Below are 20,008 nucleotides of genomic sequence, written 5' to 3' on the forward strand. Positions count from 1 at the left end.
CCGTCCTTTTCATCTTGTCGAGGAAAGCAACACGTTTTTAATACCTATGGGAAGAAAACAATTAAAACCTAATCACATTCTTAATAACAATCCAACGCTGAAGCGAAGAGAGTCCTTCTTTCTTTACTCTTCGCTCTCCAAGTTTAGACTCTATTCTTTACTTTTACTTTTTGGTTTTACACATGCTCTTATTTATTTTCTTCATTCATTTAGTTATTCTTTATTTATTTTCTCTCCTTTCTCTCCCTCGTTCACTGTCTGGTAGTGTCAGCGTCTCGTTCCGCTGGTTGCTTTTCCACCTCTTTTTTGTTTTTGTTTGTTTGTTTCCTCCCAGTTTTTGTTATTTCAATTTCTCTCTTTCATCCCTGCATGTGGCGGAAGAAGAGAGAGGGTGAAATAGTGAAGAAAGAAACGGCAGAAGAGATAATGGGTTATGGGGGGGGGGGTGAGGGGGATGATGTAGACGCTGGTGACGTGTTGGGTCTCGTGAATACATTGTGCGTTTACGGACGCACTAATGTCCCGGTATTTTTCCACGTTTTCATTCCCGGGCACTCCGCATATAGTCCAGCACGTGCAGGAGCGCACACGCACACATGCGCACACACGCTGAGGAGTCTTGCTGAGGTTACGGAAGATAAAGTCTTTTCAAGCGAAGTTGGAACGAGTATTGTGGGTGTATGTTATAGCCCGCAGCTTAGCGTCATCAGCTGAGTGCCACCCAGCCACGGACAGACAATTGGGTTTTTTTGGGGGGGGGGATTGTTTCCTTTTCCCCCCACAATACAGATCCTCAGCCCAGGGTTGGCCATAGACCTTGGTAAAGATTTGGTGCGGTGTTAACTTAGTTATTTATCACACCACACCAGCTTCTTATCATGGCAATAAATTAGGAAGTTCTATAATTCTCTTCTTAAAGTTGGTAATCATATTTCTAACCACACCAAAATAGGGATAGCCTTGCTCCAGAGCGCGGCTAGATAGAGCTGGACAAAAAACAAACAAACAAACAAACAAAAAACATTAATTAGCTCGCTTGGGTGTGAACTGTCGCTTAATAACGCTGCAACGAGCACGGTTATGCTTGCACTACGGCGGCCCTTCAAAGAAATATGTTTATAGACAAGCCCTTGACCTCATTCTTTGTCTGACGTTATGATGTTATAACGTTATAATTGGGAAGCTACTTTCTGCCCCTACTCCATTTCTGCGCGTAGTAACTCACTCAAGGTAATGGTCCTCTTGACGGGGCCAATAACGAGCCCACTCCCCGTGCCTGTGCAGCCGCAGAAAAGATCAATACCTGTGAATGATACCAATCAAGTGATGGTGTTGGTCTGAGCTGCTGAGCAGGCTCTCCAGCAGGCCGTCCAGCCAGTGTGGGAATTACGCTTGTGTGATGCTGTGGACAAACTCTGCGTACACTGTGAAAGCACCGTAGGCCCAGTGTACTAGATGAATACTCTAGGTCAGTTTCAGGGCCCTTCAGGAGCTGAATTCACCACGCAAGGTTAAGAAGTTACTGCTGAAGTCTTCTTCTCTGGGTGTCACAGACTCAACCAAACATCAGCAAATATCATTGGAGAGAGGCGCCCCGTGGGATGCTGCCTGCGACATACCTGCTTTCGATCACCCAGTCCCCAATTTCTACTGTCCTTGAGAGCCACCATGGCTAGAAAAAAAAGACACGCTTTTCTTCTCCTCCTTTGTTATTTCAAACACACCTCTGTAATATAGTTAAAAATGTCATCTGTAAAAAAAAAATCCATTAAATCACAATCAAGACGACTAAGAGCGCAGTGTGCGTCGCGTTGCTCATCATCCTCATCTGACGCATTCGGCATCTCCACCCACCATTGAGCTCACACACACGCACACGTACACACACACACGCACACACACTTACACACGAACGCGCGTACACTACGGACGCGCAATCAAACGCGTCCCCGCCCCTCCTTCCGTTGGAGCGGGCGGCGTCGGCGGACTATATAAAATCGGCAATGTCGGAGGTGAGCAGCAGACACGGAGGAAAGAGTTCTGCAGCAGAGAGCCGATACCCCCTGAAGTGGACCGAGAGGACGAGAGAAACCCTCCGCGAGTCACAAGAGAGAGAGAGAGAGAAAACATCCTCCTGTTGCTCCAACTGCTACTCCCAGCAGCTTTTAACCAAGTCTTCTCAAAGTAAGTACCTCTCACTAACTTCTTTTAACACTGCAAGTCTCTCTCTCTCTCTCTCTCTCTCTCTCTCTCTCTCTCTCTCTCTCTCTCTCTCTCTCTCTCTCTCTCTCTCTCTCTCTTTCTTAATGAAACTTGACTCAAGCCTGTTCGATTATTTTTTCAAGTTCAGCGTTTTGTTCAGTTTCACTGCCCATAGATTCATCATACTGTGGATTTTGAGGGTTTTCTTTGTGTGTGTGCAATAATATCCCGATGGAGAGATGTTCGTATAGTTTTAGGGCGCATGTTCGTCCACTAAGCTCCACCTGAGCCCACATCAGGTCCATGAAGAGACATAGGCTTGTGAAGTATAGGATGAAGCTGAAGAGAGAAGTAACCTGCTTTAAAGTTACGGCCTATGTAGTAAATCCGTTCACTTTTCATAATCTTTCCTCATCATTGTTGCTCATAATTTGATGATAAATGTAAATGCAATAATTGTTTGATCATATATGTACATGGCTGCTATTTGTATGGCCCTGAATCCCAATTCATCTGTCTGGGACTGAAACGGGATTTAGGGACGAATACAAATAAAATGTGACCTGGCCTGACTCGACTAGCCTACATCCTCTGCATCTTTATATTCATTTCTGCATACATAATGCTGGCGCTTTTATCCCGAGTCACAGGCGCATAAAAGTCAGCCCCTATATCACGCATATTAAAAGCTGCTTTCACATATACACGCACGCACACGCACAAGGGCCAAAGATCAGAGGGATGCTAGAAACGAAGAAAAGAATAGGAAAGAGAAAGGAAAAAGGTTTTTGAGCGCGTGTGATGTATAACGGGGTTAAAAGACACGTTGGGTGCTAGCGCAGCTTTAACGCCCTCCTCACTGCTGACCTCGTCCTAACGGGCTTGAGGTAGGATGGCATTTTTGTTTCCAATTTGTCTCGCGCGCCTTTGGTGATAACATGGACGAGAACGTTAAGGGACAAAAAGAGAAAAGAAAGAAGAAAAAAACATCTAAAGGTTGTAGGTTGGACTATTCCCAGATCATTGTTGTTCATTTTCATCAAACAAATAAAACGACCGTCATCTGGTCCAAAGTTTACTCTACTGAAGCGTCATCACTTAACCTGCCGACCAACGAGCTCTGTTCGCACCTCTGCAAGCACTGGAAGAGATACGCTGCAGGAAAAAAAAGTTACCTCGTCTACCAAAAAAATATCCAGCATTACCACTTTTCCCCTAAACTACAGAATAATCTTTTTGTGTGTGTGTATACATAGACAAGCTGGTAAGACAGCATATGTATTACTGCAGCGTATGACACAACCGTAAGGAGTCATTGTGGTCTGCATCATAAGATAATATTTCCACAGCCCCCCTGCGAACGAGGAAAAGTAGCGTCATACTGTATACTAGATGCTTCCTCCGCCGTCCTCGGGCACCAAACAATACGCTGCCAAGTGAGTTGTGACGATAGGTCAATGCACCGGAGCACAACACACACACCCCACGGCCTGACGCCTCAGCCTCCAGGATACATAGCGGCTTTATTAGTTCTTGCACGGCCCCCATATACTACTGACTTGTCAGCTAATTTAGACAGAGTGGACGGACAACAGGTATGTTTCTGGGGGAAATGATGCCGTCTCTCTTTCTCCTGCTGGGCCCCGAGGACAGGTCTGACACACACCAACCCATTTTCACATTGAGCACAGATTGAAAATGGCTCCCTCGTCCACTTCCAAATCTGTTTTTCTTAGTTTGCTTCGTCCCTCCCTTGGCTCACTGAGGTGTCCATTAGCAAACCTAACAGACAAGAACTTTGCCATTTTCTACAACCCGGTATGTTGTCGTCATGTTGAAAGTTTAGGAGAATGATGTTTTCTACCTAAACAGCACAAATCTGCCATTGCGTCATCGCTGAATAACACCAGTTATGTCAGCCTGGGTTCATGGCTGCGTCAGACTGGACCCTCACTGGCGACTCAGGGTCAACATCTCACTTTGTCATTGTAGATGGCCGTGATGCTGAAGCCATGGACGGTGCTGGTGGCGGTAGTGCTGTGCATCTTGGTGTGTTTGGGGACCCTGGCCGACGCGTACCCGCCCAAACCAGAGAACCCCGGTGAAGATGCCCCTCCCGAGGAACTGGCCAAGTACTACACTGCCCTGAGACACTATATCAACCTGATCACCCGGCAGAGGTACGCCTGTTCACACCCATCAGTCTGCTTAATGGATGCATAAAGGCCATGATGTGTGTGTGTGTGTGTGTGTGTGTGTGTGTGTGTGTGTGTGTGTGTGTGTGTGTGTGTGCACGCGTGTGTGTGTGTTTGTGCATTTGGAGGAAAAGAGTGTGCAAATGACCTCACCCACCTGCTTATCTCTCGAGACTACATATCTCTCCTCCCCTTCTTTGAAGACTATCCTCTACCAAATATCTGTCAACAGTTCTTCCTCATTTTTAATTCAAACATGATAAAATCTGCGGCAGCTGAAATTAAATGTTAGCATTTGCTCTTTCACCTCTACCTATTTGCTTTTTTTTTTTTTAGTCCTAGTTTTGTTCGATAGTAGCCTATACAGAGGTCATTGCCATCGGCGCGTTCTTCTTCTCTGGCTCATACTTCTGTCTCCAGATGTGTCTGGCCAAGCGACACGACGCGTGATGCATCCCTTTAGCCCCCGAGCACCAATGGCTCGGTAGATTAGATTACCGGCCACTCTCCTAAACCTGCAGGCCTCCAATTCAACAGGGCCAGAGTAATAAAAGCGGCCCAGATGGACCCATGAAAGAATCCCAAATTCAGTTAGCAGGGTCTGAGGCCTGCTCCCGGGTATGATAGAGTCTCTGATACGATTCAGCGGATGGCATATTTTTATGAGGGCCGCGTCTCATAGCCATGCTCACACAGCAGGGTTACTATTCATGATATTCAAATAGGTCGTTGATATTTAGATATTTGGTTAAAAGAGTCCTCCCGGGCGCTGTGGACAGTCGAGGAGCCCGAGGAGGAGACTTTTGATTTCTTCTGGTAAAGCGGTTATGCTGAGACTTCATGATGAGAAGGATGTCCTGTGTGAAATATAGATTGCGTTGCTTATGGAAATGTGCTGGCTGTGTTGAGTAACATCCACGATATAGCAGGGACACGTGATAAGGTGCGACCTGCACGGCCCTGCATATCTGCACAAAGAGGCAGAGATGGACAGAACTGCAAAGAGACTGATGAAAATGGACAAAGAGTCCAGGTAGCGTAGCGGTCTATTCTGTCGCCTACCAACACGGGGATCCCGGTTCGAATCCCCGTGTTACCTCCGGCTTGGTCGGGTGTCCCTACAGACACAATTGTCTGCGGCTGCGGGTGGGAAGCCGGACGTGGGTGTGTGTCCTGATCGCTGCACTAGCGCCTCCTCTGGTCGATTAGGGCGCCTGTTCGGGGGGGGGGGACTGGGGGGAATAGTGTGATCCTGCCAGGTGCTACGTCCCCCTGGTGAAACTCCTCACTGCTAGGTGAAAAGAAGCGGCTGGCGACTCCACATGTATGGGAGGAGGCATGTGGTAGTCCGCAGCCGTCCCCGGATCAGCAGAGGGGGGAGGGGGGTGGAGCAGCGACCAGGATGGCTCGGAAGAGTGGGGTAATTGGTCGGATACAACTGGGGAGAAAAAGGGAGGGGGGGGCAAAGAGACAAGGGAAGATTGAAGATGATAGACTGATAGAGAGGTGGAGACGAACAGGAAGACGGACTAATGGAGGGAGAGAAGACACGTTAATGTAAGGTAGCGGGAGACGTGGTGCTGAATAAAGAGAGGAAACGGGATACAGCAAGCGAGAGGGAGGTTAGACCGACTGTGTGCCGTTGGGTCAGAATTGTGAAACGTATCGATAAAGACACAGTTTGACGACTGGAGAGACGGTCTGACTGACAGACGGGGAGGGAGAGACAGACGGATACTGACAGAGAATAGACTGGTAAAGGACCAACCAGGGAGAGTGGAAGATAGATGGGTCGAGACAGATTATTACCACAGAGGAAACATTAGACACCCTGGTGCATCAGAGCGTGTGAAAGGTGCGACAAAGCCATTTGATTGCTTTCCTACAGGGCTACACACACACGCACACACGCATACAGACGCACACGCACACACACAGGGGTGTAATGAAGTATTAGATTGGGTATCAGGGTTGTAGTAAGAAATGGAGCAGGTGGCTGATGGGAAGAGGGAGGACCTACAGTTCACACTGTGGGGTTCTTGTAAAGAAGTGCTTCTCTCTCTCTCTCTCTCTCTCTCTCTCTCCCTCTCTCTCTCTCTCTCTCTCTCTCTCTCTCTCTCCCTCTTGCTCACATACCTATAAACTGCTGTTTTGGGGTTCTGTGATTTTACACTGCACTTGAATTCCTGATATCCGCATCAGCAGAATGATGAGACTCATTTTGAATAGGAAACTAACACCATGCAATGGGATGCACGCATGTGTGCGACACGCACGCACACACACACACACACACACACACACACACACACACACACACACACACACACACACACACACACACACACACACACACACACATGCCGTGCGCACACACACACAAACTCTCTCTTACTCATACCATCTGAGTCTATGAAAGAACAGCTTTAGGGGCAGGAGGGGAACAATTGAGTCAGATCATTAGAAACAACCGAGACAGATTAGAGATATTGTTATCTCTAATAACAGCCTACAGACAGAAGGGATACAGACACAGGGTCAATAGACAGACAGATTGGGTGTCCGGGTAGTGTAGCGCTCTGTTCCGTTGCCTACAACATGGGGATCGGCAGTTCGAATCCCCGTGTTACCCCCGGCTTGGTCGGGCGTCCCTACAGACACAATTGTCCGTGTCTGCGGGTGGGAAGCCGGGTGTGGGTATGTGTCCTGGATGCTGCACTACCGCCTCCTCTGGTTGGTCGGGGCGCCTGTTCAGGGGGGAGGGGGAACTGGGGGGAATAGTGTGATACTCCTACGCGCTACGTCCCCCTGGTGAAACTCCTCACTGTCGGGTGAAAAGAAGTGGCTGGCGACTCCACATGTATCAGAGGAGGCATGTGGTAGTCTGCAGCCCTCCCCGGATCAGCAGAGGGGGTGGAGCAGCGACAGGGACGGCTCGGGAGAGTGGGGGTAATTGGCCAAGTACAACTGAGGAGAAAAAATGGGGGGGGGGAGACAGGCTGTTAGACAACAGTCAATTTAACTGAGGATGGACTATAACAGGGGTCCCCAATTACTTTTCATAGCGGGCCACTTTTAGGGTCACTTTTAAAACCACGGGCCACTCAACCTCCAGCAGCATGTTGTTCGTTAGTTTGTTTTGGTGTCGATACGTTGCACGTATTATAATTTAAACAGAGATTTTTCATCTATTTTTCGATATATTACTAGTCTTACTTTTACTAAGAAATTAATTATTTCACATACAGTAGTGGCCAAAAGTTTAGTCCGGGTGCCGAATTTGTAGGTTTTCAATAGAACGATGATTCGTAAGATCCCGATGTTTATTATATTTAATGAAAAGAAACTATCTGAAGCATTTTCGGTAATGCTGATAAGGTCATGTGATGCGCAAGTGAGGGGGGGCTGGACTAGCCCACAAGGGGAAATGCGGGGTGGAATTGATAGTTACAAGGCAGCATTTCTTGTTGGATTGATTGCTGAAATTATGTTTGGAATAGTGTTCCCAAACAAAATGTGTCGAAATACCAGAAGGAAGAAACAATTTTTTATTTCCAAAAAAAAAATTAAAAGGTTTTTTTTTTTGGGTAGGGAAATAAAACAAAAATCTTCCTTCTGGCATTTCTCCAAAAATTCTCGCAGACCATAAATCAACCCGTCACGGGCCGGACATGGCCCGCGGGCCGCCTATTGGGGACCCCTGGACTATAACACACACACACACACACACACACACACACACACACACACACACACGGAAGGGAGACACACGATTGCTTATGGCATGAAACAGGCTTGTACTGTCTCACAGAGAATTTACTTGACTAACTGGATTTTATATATATATATATATATATATATATATATATATATATCCTCCTTATTGAAAATATGATGGGGTAGGTCATTGAATGTGACGATTGATGTGTGGTGTAATAGTGGAATTTCAGAGCTAAGGATCGTCTTTCCCACCTCTTCCTCGCCTCTGCAGGTATGGAAAGCGTTCAGCCCATGAGGATATCATGGCGGAGCTGCTCTTTGGCGGAGACAGCAACAGAGACCAGAGATCAAGGTGGCACACGCAGAAACACACACATACACACACTCACACACACACACACTCACACACACACACACACACACACACACACACACACACACACACACACACACACACACACACACACACACACACACACACGCACACGCAGGAAGAAATCACGTAACTCAGTAAGTGTGACTGAAGGTTTAGCGCCGACATGTCCCCGGCCTGGGAGCAGTCCAATGACCCGCCTGATCCTCAGGATCCGCACAGCTTCGTCATAATTCTCACTTAGCGGCGCTCCCGACCGACAAGTCACTGCAGAGGATGAGTCAGGTGGTAACAGAAACACATGAAAATCAACAATTCCCTGATGCTCACACTTAATAATTCTCCATTGTTTGTTTGATGCCATAGATATGATGACTCCTACGTGTGGTGAATTCATCAAGTCTCCCTTCCGCCACATTTTCTCCGGGTGTCTCCCACAATGCACCTGGAGGGGCCGGCATGTGCCTCTCACCTCTAACCCCGAAGAGCCTGACCACAATCATGACCAGTAACCATGCCTGAACCTGCACACAACCTCTCTCTCTCTCTCTCTCTCTCTCTCTCTCTCTCTCTCTCTGGTTCTCCTTGTAGGCCTTCCTTCTCCCTCATCTGTACCTTCCTTCGTCTCTGTTTTCTGTGGCTCCAGCTCACATCTTCCTCATGACAAGAAAATTGTATATAATTTATTACTGAAATGCAGGTGAATAGTGAATCAGAGCTATTAATCAAGAGGTGGAATCCTGTCTACATGTGTGGGTGTACGTCAGCGTCCTGTCTCAGAATTACACATAATGTTTTAATGTCGGTACTGTAAAGATGAATGTCCCAATACATTAATAAATACTTTTTCTCCGTGATTCAGACGTGTGTTGGATGTCTCAAGCTGCTGTGTGTTGCGTTCTGTTATAAACACTTACGAGCCGCTATGACAGCCATGGTTTGTTTCCTTGTCCAAGATGCCTGACTAGCGCACACACCCAAGCTAATCATGACCACCCCCCCCCCACTTTTGTATAAATGACACGCATGAGTTTGCAATGTTAATATAGGGAGCAAGCAAATAAAACAGTATTGCATTTCCCCCCCCTTTACCACTGGTTATGGAGAGAAATCGAAAAAAAAACTCAACTCTTCATATACCGAGGAAGAGATGTTGCGTTGTTGCCCTATTATCTAATATAAATACCTAACAAGGGACTCATACAGTAGCTGGAAGTACACTAAATACAGGCCAAATAAAGAACTGTGCACACGCCATACATTCATATATCGCGTCCACTTCTCACTGAGCTTGCTAAAGTACTGCAGAAAGTACTACCAGTATGTGTGCCTCTGTGCCTTGTGGATACACCTGCATGACAGGGTAAATGCAGCCACTTAGACATCGATGGCTTGCACCACAGCCCGTTGGACATTTCTGTGTTGGAAGATGAAGTCTCTCTGGGTTGTTGACAAAGCTGATATTTCACTTAGATATGATAATCGTGAAAACAAGTAATTAATAAAGCGGACACATTTCCGAGTATGTGCTTGTGATTGCCATTAAGCACGTCACATTATACAGCAGTTGGCCTCATGCTTACGTTAACAACTGTAGGACTCCCCTTTACCCAGAAGATGTCGCTGTCGTACCAAAGCGGTAGGCGCAGGTGACCGGGTACCTTCCCATAACGATACTGAGCAGTCTTTGAGCTTACCCAACCCAAAATGGAGCCCACCTAAATCCTACGGAGAAGGCCAAAGCCGCAGTTGGCGATGGCTTCGAGTGAAGATGAATGAAGCCTACCAATGAGGCACATATTCATTCTGTCTTTATTCTCTTTTTCTAATTCAGCTCTAATCTTCAATGTATGTTTCTGGCTGGGGTTGGGGTGTGTGTGGGTGGGCAGGTGTTTATTGCATCAAGCATTGGTTGTATGGCAGGGGGACACTCTGGCCAGGTTATCAGGCCTCCATAGGGATCACACACAACACGATCACACACGCCATTCATACCTATGGGCCATGTAGAATCTCCAGTTCCCCCATCATGCATGCTTTTGGACTATCTATCTATCTATCTATCTATCTGTCTATCAATCTATCTATCTATCTATCTATCTATCTATCTATCTATCTATCTATCTATCTATCTATCTGTCTGCCTGTCTGCCTGTCTGTCGAACGGAAGCAGGTTGGTTGCTCCTATTTTAAAGGGTTTTTAATTAAAGTAACGTCACCGCTGTGGCGGTCGGCTGCAGCCTGCACGCTGGGCTCTGCTCCCCTGACTGGCGGGGGTGGTTTTGAAAAGAGGGCATTGGCCCTTTAATTCTGCTCAGCCATTCAGCCCAGCTCGCCGTTGTTTCGATGACGGCGAGCGACGACGACAAGGCGAGCGCGAGACACAACACCGAGAGCGTTTCAGTTGGCAGAAGCCTGACTTACTGTAGAGGTAGGCGAGCGGATACCGATCTTTAATTAACGTGGCCAGAGAATATCTTGTGAAGAAAATATCTTGCGTGGCTTGTTTATTCCCTTCCCATTGACGCTGGTTCATTGTGTAAGGTACAGCGCGCCTCTTTCCACCATGCGTAGGTTGTTGTTATGATGATGGTGCGTGCGTGTGCGCGCGTGTCTGTCTGTCTGCGTGCGTGCGTGCGTGCGTGCGTGTGTTTGTGTGTATTACCTGACATTTTCCACATTGCTATTGTTTTAAATGAACTAAGATTACGCCCATATTCGGTGTAAATTCCACTCTAGGTGTAGCTGCGTTTGGGGTGGTTGTTGGGGGGGGGGGTCATGATTCGTAATTTATTTATTTATAGCCTAACCATTGTGTCTGATTTTGAATACCGCCTGTGTGTGTGTGTGTGTGTGTGTGTGTGTGTGTGTGTGTGTGTGTGTGTGTGTGTGTGTGTGTGTGTGTGTGTGTGTGTGTGTGTGTGTGCGTGTCTAATTGGTGGGAAGGGGGAGAAACGAAGGCATACCCCACCCCCTTTTCATCATTTACTATGAGATTCACTGAAATGTATGATTGGATGGGTGTTAAATGGATTCACTGCATGATCTGTCCCACTAATGCGCTCCCTTGCTAATCGAACATGCGTGCCAAGTGGAGTTTGGCTTGGAAAGTTTCTCTGAATTACGACTTGGGACTTCATTTCACCCCAAGTGTTTCAAGTTCACTCCAAATGACCTGCAACTCCCCAGATTTTAACACAGGTGAACAACACCTACATAGGATGACGGGAAAGGGGATGTCAGCAATAGCAAAAATAATGACGGTAGATATAGTGTATTTTATTTTGTAATATGTCATCAGATGAAAACGTAAAAATTAGCCATGCGTGCTGTTGGGGGGAGGGGGTTGTGTTATCTGTTGTTAGATTTTGGTTATGTTGGATATGGTTCACACTGCACACTGAACACTGTCCCAGGACAGCATCATGTACCCTTGCATATCAACACACAGCAGCAGATGGACGGTAGAGAGAGACGGGGTTGTAGTTATGGGGGTGTGACAGGGCAGGTGCAAGGGGTGGAGGTGGGTCATAAGGGAGAGGGTGGGTCGTGAGGGAGGCAGAGAGGGGAGGGGACGACAGCATGACAGTAGACTTGTGCGAGCCTGGAGGAAGAGGAGGGGTTAGAAATGGAGGGGAAGACTGGGTTAAGGATACGTAGACTTAGGAAGCAGAGGAGGAGGAGAGAAAAAAGGAGTGATATAATGAGAGAAATAGCAAGAGGTAAGTTGTAGCAAAGAGGTGGGCAGAAAGGGGGGAGAGATGGCTGGCTGGGACAGACTGGAGAATAGGAGAGATGAGGAGACAGATGAGGAGGTGGGAAAAGGAGGAGGAGGAGTAGGAGAAGGAGGTAGAGGGTAGCAGATGGAGTTCATTGTGGTGTGTGATTTAATTAAGGGCCGTGTGTATATATGTTGTGTGGTTTGGGTGGAGGTTTTATCACTTCAGGTGCAGCTGAGCTCATACTGATTTTTGAAGAGAGGGAGATAGACAGAGAGGGGGCGTGGAATGAAGAGGGGAAGAGAGAGAGAGAAAGAGAGAGGGAGAGGGAGTGCATGTTCAGATACTTTATACCAGTGGTCACCGACCCTGCTCCTGGAGAACTACGGTCCTGCTGTTTTCACTCCAACCCTAATTTAATGCATCTGATCTTACTGAGTACCTACTGACCAAGACCTTCATTACTGGAATCAGATGTGTTAAATAAGGGTTGGAGTGAAAACAGGCAGTATGGTAGCTCTCCAGGAGCAGGGCTGGTGATCACTGCTTTATATTGATATGATCCTTTTCCCACCCGCCCCCCCTCTCTCTCCCCCTTTCTCTCTCAATTTCAATTCAATTCAATTCAACAGGGCTTAATTGGCATGACCATATTCTGTGACACAGTATTACCAAAGCACAAGGTGATACAAAACAGTACAGTACAGTGTATAACATACAAACTAGAATAGAAAAAAGGAAAAAGTTGCTATATTGTTGAAAACAAACTATCAACCGACCAATTTAACAATACATTTACTAGTGCAACGGTAATTGAACTTGAAGGACAAAGAAGAGAAGAACAAAAAATAAAAAAGGACGAAACCTGTGTGTGTGTGTGTGTGTGTGTGTGTGTGTGTAGGTGGGTGTAGGTGGGTGTAGATGGATGTGTGTGTGCCCGTGTGTGTGTCAGTGTGTGGACTGGGAACTCACTCACTGTCCCTCAGATTGTGACATGCAGCAATATACTACAGTGTTGAAGTAAATGGAAATTGTGTGAAAAGACACGTGAACCAGATGTTGGGTGTCAAGGGAAATCCAGATCAGACTCAAATGGACTCTTGTGATGGAGCTTCTTGGGAGATTGATGATTTCAATGCAGACACTGATGTGTCAGAACATCCTGAACCACAGGTTGTGGAAGAACGACCTGTAGAACCACCACCGCCAGTTGTGGAAAGGAACACTCGTCCTGTGAGAGACAGACGTCCTCCTGATAGACTGAACTTGTGACTGACATGCAGATTGGTTATGAAAAAAAAAGAAAAAAAGAAAAGAAATATGTAATGTAATGTATGGTTACTGTTGAAGAAATACTGTACATGGTTATGAGTTTAAGAGCAAAAAGGATATGTTAGAATCCTAGAAAAAAAAAGAAGTTTGAATTTACAGGGGAGTAGCTGTGGTGTTCCCAACACAGAATATTAACCAGTGTGGGTTGGTTGGTTTTGAATGTGCACATTCAAATGTGATTGGTGCTGAATGAGGTGGAGGTCAGCTATTGGTTGCTCCTGAAGAGTATATAAAGCAGAATCGCCACCAGGGCGCCCTCTTGGTACTCCGCTCTACTCGGGATAGCTAGGTTGTTACAGCGTAATAATAAATATACTACGTTACTGTCATAAGTCTGCCGTGTGCACTTTCCAGTTATCTACTTAAACAGTTTTAGAACAGTATTAGTGTTTCATACACGACAGTGTGTCCCAATAAGTAATGTAATTTAGTTTTTGTTGAGTTATAATTTGATGGATTCTGATGTTCTGGTCCTGAGGCTGTGAAGTGTTAGTGTTTGTTAGTGAACTGAGTCTACAAAAAATTTTTTGTTTTATGGCATAGAAAGCCCTGCGTGCTTTTTCTTTCAGTTCATTCACTGCTAGGTTGCAATTTCATGTGTTGCTGATTTTTAGTCCTACATGATTATAGCTCTGGGAATGTTCAATGTGGTTTCCTCCTAATGTGAATGTATATTTCATTCTCTGAGATCTGGATCTTTTTTGAAAAATCATGATTTTGGTCTTTTCCATGTTTACTGCCAGGACCCAGGTCTGGCAGTACTGCTCCAGCAGGTCCAGGTTCTGCTGTAAGCCCTGTGCAGTAGGAGACAGCAGAACCAGGTCGTCTGCATAGAACAGGAATTTGATCTCTGAGTCATGTAGAGTTAGGCCGGGTGCTGCTGATTGGCCTAGAGTTTTTGAGTTTTTTCACTGATGTAAATGTTGAACAAAGTTGGACTCGAGCAGCATCTCTGTCTCACTCCACACTCCTGAGAGAGGAAATTTGTTCTTTTATCACCAATGTTTATTCCACACTTATTTTCTGTATACATTGATTTAATGATGTCATAGGTTTTACCCCCTACACCACTTTCAATAACTTTGTAAAGTCGATAGCTTTTCTGAAATCAAAGAAGCATGCAAAAATTTTGTTTTTATTTTGGACTACGTGTTTATCAATTAGGGTGTGCAGGGTGTAAATATGATCAGATGTGTGGTAATTTGGTAAAAATCCAGTTTGGCTTCTACTCAAGACATTGTGCTTCGTAAGGAAGTCTAGCAGTCTAGAATTTATAATATTACACAAAATCGACCCCAGATTACTGTTCACACAAATGCCTCGGTAGTTATTACGGTCAAATTTGTCTCCATTGTTAAAAATTGGGGTTATTAGTCCTAGAGTCCAGATGTCAGGGAAATAACCTATGCTCAGAACCAAATTAAACTATTTTGAGATGGCCAATTGAAATTTTGAGCTCAGGCATTTTAGCATCTCATTTAGGATGCTGTCAGGTCCAGGTGCTTTCTTAGTTTTTACTTTTTTGATTTTGTTCTCAAGTTCCTGCTCAGTAATAGGGAAGTCTAGTGGGTTCTGGTTATCTTTAATAGCCTATTCTAATTCTTCAAGTCTTTTGTTTATATGGCACTAATTAGGGTTTGCATTTGATTCAACTTTTTTTAAAGAGCATTTGGAAATGGTTGGTCCATATTTTTTCAACTTGTATTGCCAATTCTTCTTGTTTGGGTTTTTTCATGTTTCACGGTAAAGAAGGCGAATGTCTGTATTATTTGGGTCTCTATGTTTCTGATTGGCTAAAGCTCAAAGTTCTTTTCTGATGTTTTTGCAATCTTGGTCAAATCAACTGTCTTCTTTTTTAAATTTGGTTTTTGGTTTATTCTCTTTCAGTTGTGATTTCTGTGCTGTTTTGAGTATATGTGGTATCCAGAAAGGTTTCCAAAAGTGTTTGAATTTCATGGCTGCCAATTGCTTGATGGAAATCTTCAGTACTGTTTTGGGCCCGTCTGTATGATTTGTTGATATGGAACAGCTTACTGGGCTTTGTGTGTGTAGTGTTGTTATCTGTCTTTTTTATGTATACAGTGATGTGACTGTGATCAGACATAGGGGTTAGTGGTTTAACAGTGACTGCTCTGAGAGAAAAAGTATCTGTATCTGTTATCATATAATCTACTGTACTATTCCCAAGAGGTGAGTGAAATGTGTATCGCCCTAGAGAGTTCCCTCGTACCATACCCCCTCCCTCCCTCCCTCTCTCGCTACCACTCTTGCTCTCTTTCTCTCTCTCTTCCCTCTTCACCTTTTCCCCCTCCTCATTCCACCCTCTGACTGCCTTCTGAACCCTCCTCCCTCTCCATGATTTGTTTAATTTTAGCCCAACTTCCTATTCCCCGTATCACTCCTTTTCCTTGAATGGTAATCGTTCCCTTCATTTTGTGAAAAAAAAGGAGCTTATTTTAGCACATGACTTCATTTAGCATTTTACGCCTCAGTAAAACAGCTGAACTGGAAGGGTTCATACTGTAGATACAACGTGGACTCGGACTAGTGTTTCACAAAGCACCGATGCTGAAAAAGCAGTATGATGCCGAATAGGAAGGACACGTTTAGGACAAAGGTTAGGGCGCCTATGACAAAACAGAACTTCTCTACTTCACCATTTCTCATCTCATATTTATTAAAACTTGATTATATGGGGCGTCCTGGTGGCGTGGCGGTCTATTCCGTTGCCTACCAACACGGGGATCACCTGTTCAAATCCCCCGTGGTACCTCCGGCTTGGTCGGGCGTCCCTACAGACACAATTGGCCGTGTCTGCAGGTGGTAAGCCAGATGTGGGCATGTGTCCTGCACTAGCACCTCCTCTGGTCGGTCGGGGCGCCTTTTTAGGGAGGAACTGTGGGGAATAGGGTGATCCTCCCACGCGCTACGTACATCCCCCTGGCGAAACTCCTCACTGTCAGGTGAAAAGAATAAAAACTTGAGAAAATAAACTCCTGTTCATTCTCCAAAGGAATTGAATCAAGTGCAACTGGACTTGGTATATATCTGTGAAGACGTTTCGCCTCTCATCCAAGAGGCTTCACCAGTTTGTGCCTTTCTGACTAGACCAAGCTAGTCAGGTATATATACGGTATACACTCACTGGCCACTTTATTAGGTGCACCTTGCTAGTACCGGGTTGGACCCCCTTTTGCCTTCAGAACTGCCTTAATCCTTCGTGGCATAGATTCAACAAGGTACTGGAAACATTCCTCCGAGAGTTTGGTCCATATTGACATGATAGCATCACGCAGTTGCTGCAGATTTGTCGGCTGCACATCCATGATGCGAATCTCCCGGTCCACCACATTCCAAAGGTGCTCTATTGGATTGAGATCTGGTGACTGTGGAGGCCATTTGAGTACAGTGAACTAATTGTCATGTTCAAGAAACCAGTCTGAGATGATTCGAGCTTTTATGACATGGCGCGTGATCCTGCTGGAAGTAGCCATCAGAAGATGGGAACACTGTGGTCATAAAGGGATGGACATGGTCAGCCACAATACTCAGGTAGGCTGTGGCGTTGACACGATGCTCAATTGGTACTAAGGGGCCCAAAGTGTGCCAAGAAAATATCCCCCACACCATTACACCACCACCACCAGCCTGAATCGTTGATACAAGGCAGGATGGATCCATGCTTTCATGTTGTTGACGCCAAATTCTGACCCTACCATCCGAATGTCGCAGCAGAAATCGAGACTCATCAGACCAGGCAACGTTTTTCCAATCTTCTATTGTCAAATTTTGGTGAGCCTGTGCGAATTGTAGCCTCAGTTTCCTGTTCTTAGCTGACAGGAGTGGCACCCGGTGTGGTCTTCTGCTGCTGTAGCCCATCTGCCTCAAGGTTCGACGTGTTGTGCGTTCAGAGATGCTCTTCTGCATACCTCGGTTGTAATGAGTGGTTATTTGAGTTACTGTTGCCTTTCTGTCAGCTCGAACCAGTCTGGCCATTCTCCTCTGACCTCTGGCATCAACAAGGCATTTTCGCCCACAGAACTGCCGCTCACTGGATATTTTCTCTTTTTCGGACCATTCTCTGTAAACCCTAGAGATGGTTGTGTGTGAAAATCCCAGTAGATCAGCAGTTTCTGAAATATTCAGACCAGCCCGTCTGGCACCAACAACCATGCCACGTTCAAAGTCACTTAAATCACCTTTCTTCCCCATTCTGATGCTCGGTTTGAACTGCAGCAGATCGTCTTGACCATGTCTACATGCCTAAATGCATTGAGTTGCTGCCATGTGATTGGCTGATTAGACATTTGCGTTAACGAGCAGTTGGACAGGTGTGCCTAATAAAGTGGCCGGTGAGTGTATATCCGTCTTCACGGATATATACCAAGTCCAGTTGCACTTGATTCAATTCCTTTGGATAACCATGACCTGGATGAATGAGAACATTCACAGGCATCCTGTTCATTCTTTTTTATCACGCACATCATCACCCTTACATTTCACAACAAAATCAGACATCTTCCTCCACTTTGTGTGTGTGTGTGTGTGTGTGTGTGTGTGTGTGTGTGTGTGTGTGTGTGTGTGTGTGTGTGTGTGTGTGTGTGTGTGTGTGTGTGTGAGAGAGAGAGTCAAGTTGTGATGCAGAGTTGAACTGGAAACATGGACCACTGAGCAAAGGTTTCCATGGCACCCATTCACTGTGGCTGCAGCTCGGGGAAGCAACACACATCTCAGGGGGTTAACAGAGAGATAGTTTCACCCTTTTCTTAAAGGAGAGAGGGGAAAAAATCGCTAGATAAGTGGATGTATGAACAAATGATGCCACCAAATGATTGTCAAAGTCCTTGTAAAGGAGAGCATCGTCACACATCTAACATGTCTTTTCCATACTAGCTGTGCACACACTTACATAATTTGTTATCACGTGGGATCGGAATGGCTGTTGATGGCTCAGCGTGGAGAGATGCTGCATCACCGCCATGCAATCTGAAGTCGTGTGTGTAGGACACGCTACAGCATCCAACACTTAAGATGAAATCAATCCAATCTCACATTCTAGCAAGAGTCCCAAACTAGTTCTAAGACTGCATCATAGGAGTCTCTGATGAACTCGCATTGAAAAACCGTCAGTGACGGGTGTGCACAGATATTACATTACATTACATTACATTACAGTCATTAAGCCCACGCTTTTATCCAAAGCGACTTACAATAAGTGCATTTAATGTAGGAAATCAGGAGGATCCCGACCAATCATCGTATGCTGCCTCTCACCATCTTATGAGAGTTAATAGGTCGGAGGGGAGGAGGGTCAAGAAATTGCCAATCATGGCTACAGAAACACATGTGCAAGAGAGAGAGAGAGAGTGAGAGAGAGAATGAGGAAAATAGTTTACGATGAAAGGAGAAAGAGGGCCAAAGTGGGCAGGTCAGGCATTGTGTATCTTTAACAATAAGTACTTCATACTTGGACATTGTCCAGCAGAGGAGGATAAGGACATGGGCAAACATGTGAAACACAACAAACTGAACTTAGGAAGTGTAGCGGAGAACTGTGTGTAATGTCCCTCTTTCAGCATGCAGCCACAACCGAAGTCTATGAGCTTGAGATGTGGGGTGTCTGTGCCAGTTTCCACCAGGAGGTTCTCCATTTTGAGGTCCTGATGCAGAACTGCTCTGGGGTGGACTTCTTCCATCATACCCACTAGCTGCTTCATTAAGCTATTTGCCTCATCCTCCAGTTTCAAGATCATATTCTTATGATCTTGAAAATATTGTCTGAGACTCGAAAATCCAGGCTGATTTTTTTGTTTTTGTTTTGTTTTTTTGTTTGCCTTGTGCTTGGCGTTAGTACGCAGGTACATATATGTAAGCGATGCGTGGTAGTGGAGCGAGAGAGAGGGATGTAGATAGAAAGAAAGCGTTAGCTTTCAGATTTGTCAGTCTATCAATCCAAGATTCGACTGAGTACATATGCTTGCTTCAGTAAGGGGGTGGGGGTGGGGAATGGTCTGCCCCCCCCCCCGTCTTTTTGTCTGGCCTTCTCGCTCTCTGCTCTGGCTGCATTGTGTTTTTTGTCATAGTGATGTGTAGATTAGATACGCCCACCCTCCCTTCTCTGTTTTCTATCACTTCATCCATTTTTTTCTCGTTCTCTGTGTCTCTGCCTCGTTTTCCCTTTCTGTCGATGTTCCCTTCTCTGTATTTCTCTCTCTCTCTCTCTCTCTCTCTCTCTCTCTCTCTCTCTCTCTCTCTCTCTCTCTCTCTCTCTCTCTCTCTCTCTCTCTCTCTCTCTCTCACTCATTCATTCATTCATTCCTGGTACTCCAACGCCCCGATTGTTTCTCTCTCTGTAGTGAATCTGGTAGGGATGCTCGCTTCCAGAACACTCTCCACAGTTTCCAACAGCCCGCGTAACGCCTTGACCGGGGGGGGGGGGGTTGCGGTGTGTCTGCAGTCTACGCTTT

At 45.8% G+C, this 20,008-nt stretch overlaps 2 protein-coding genes across 2 annotated transcripts in view; both read left to right on the forward strand.

Moving 5' to 3' along the window:
• Positions 1-2,046: 2,046 nt before the first annotated feature.
• On the forward strand, positions 2,047-9,341 carry pyya (peptide YYa). Its single transcript, XM_056287774.1, has 4 exons — positions 2,047-2,184; positions 4,195-4,382; positions 8,389-8,469; positions 8,857-9,341. The coding sequence occupies exons 2-4, from the start codon at positions 4,195-4,197 to the stop codon at positions 8,879-8,881; spliced, it is 294 nt and encodes a 97-aa protein (XP_056143749.1). The 5' UTR covers positions 2,047-2,184; the 3' UTR covers positions 8,882-9,341.
• Positions 9,342-10,840: 1,499 nt separating this feature from the next.
• Positions 10,841-20,008, forward strand: part of mpp2a (MAGUK p55 scaffold protein 2a) — a 38,987-nt gene continuing 29,819 nt past the window's right edge. The window contains exon 1 of the mRNA XM_056287947.1: positions 10,841-10,921. The gene's annotated coding sequence lies outside the window, so the exon portion shown is untranslated. The remainder of the gene's footprint in view (positions 10,922-20,008) is intronic.

This window comes from Lampris incognitus, chromosome 10 (genome assembly GCF_029633865.1).
Source record: "Lampris incognitus isolate fLamInc1 chromosome 10, fLamInc1.hap2, whole genome shotgun sequence".
NCBI lineage: Eukaryota > Metazoa > Chordata > Actinopteri > Lampriformes > Lampridae > Lampris > Lampris incognitus.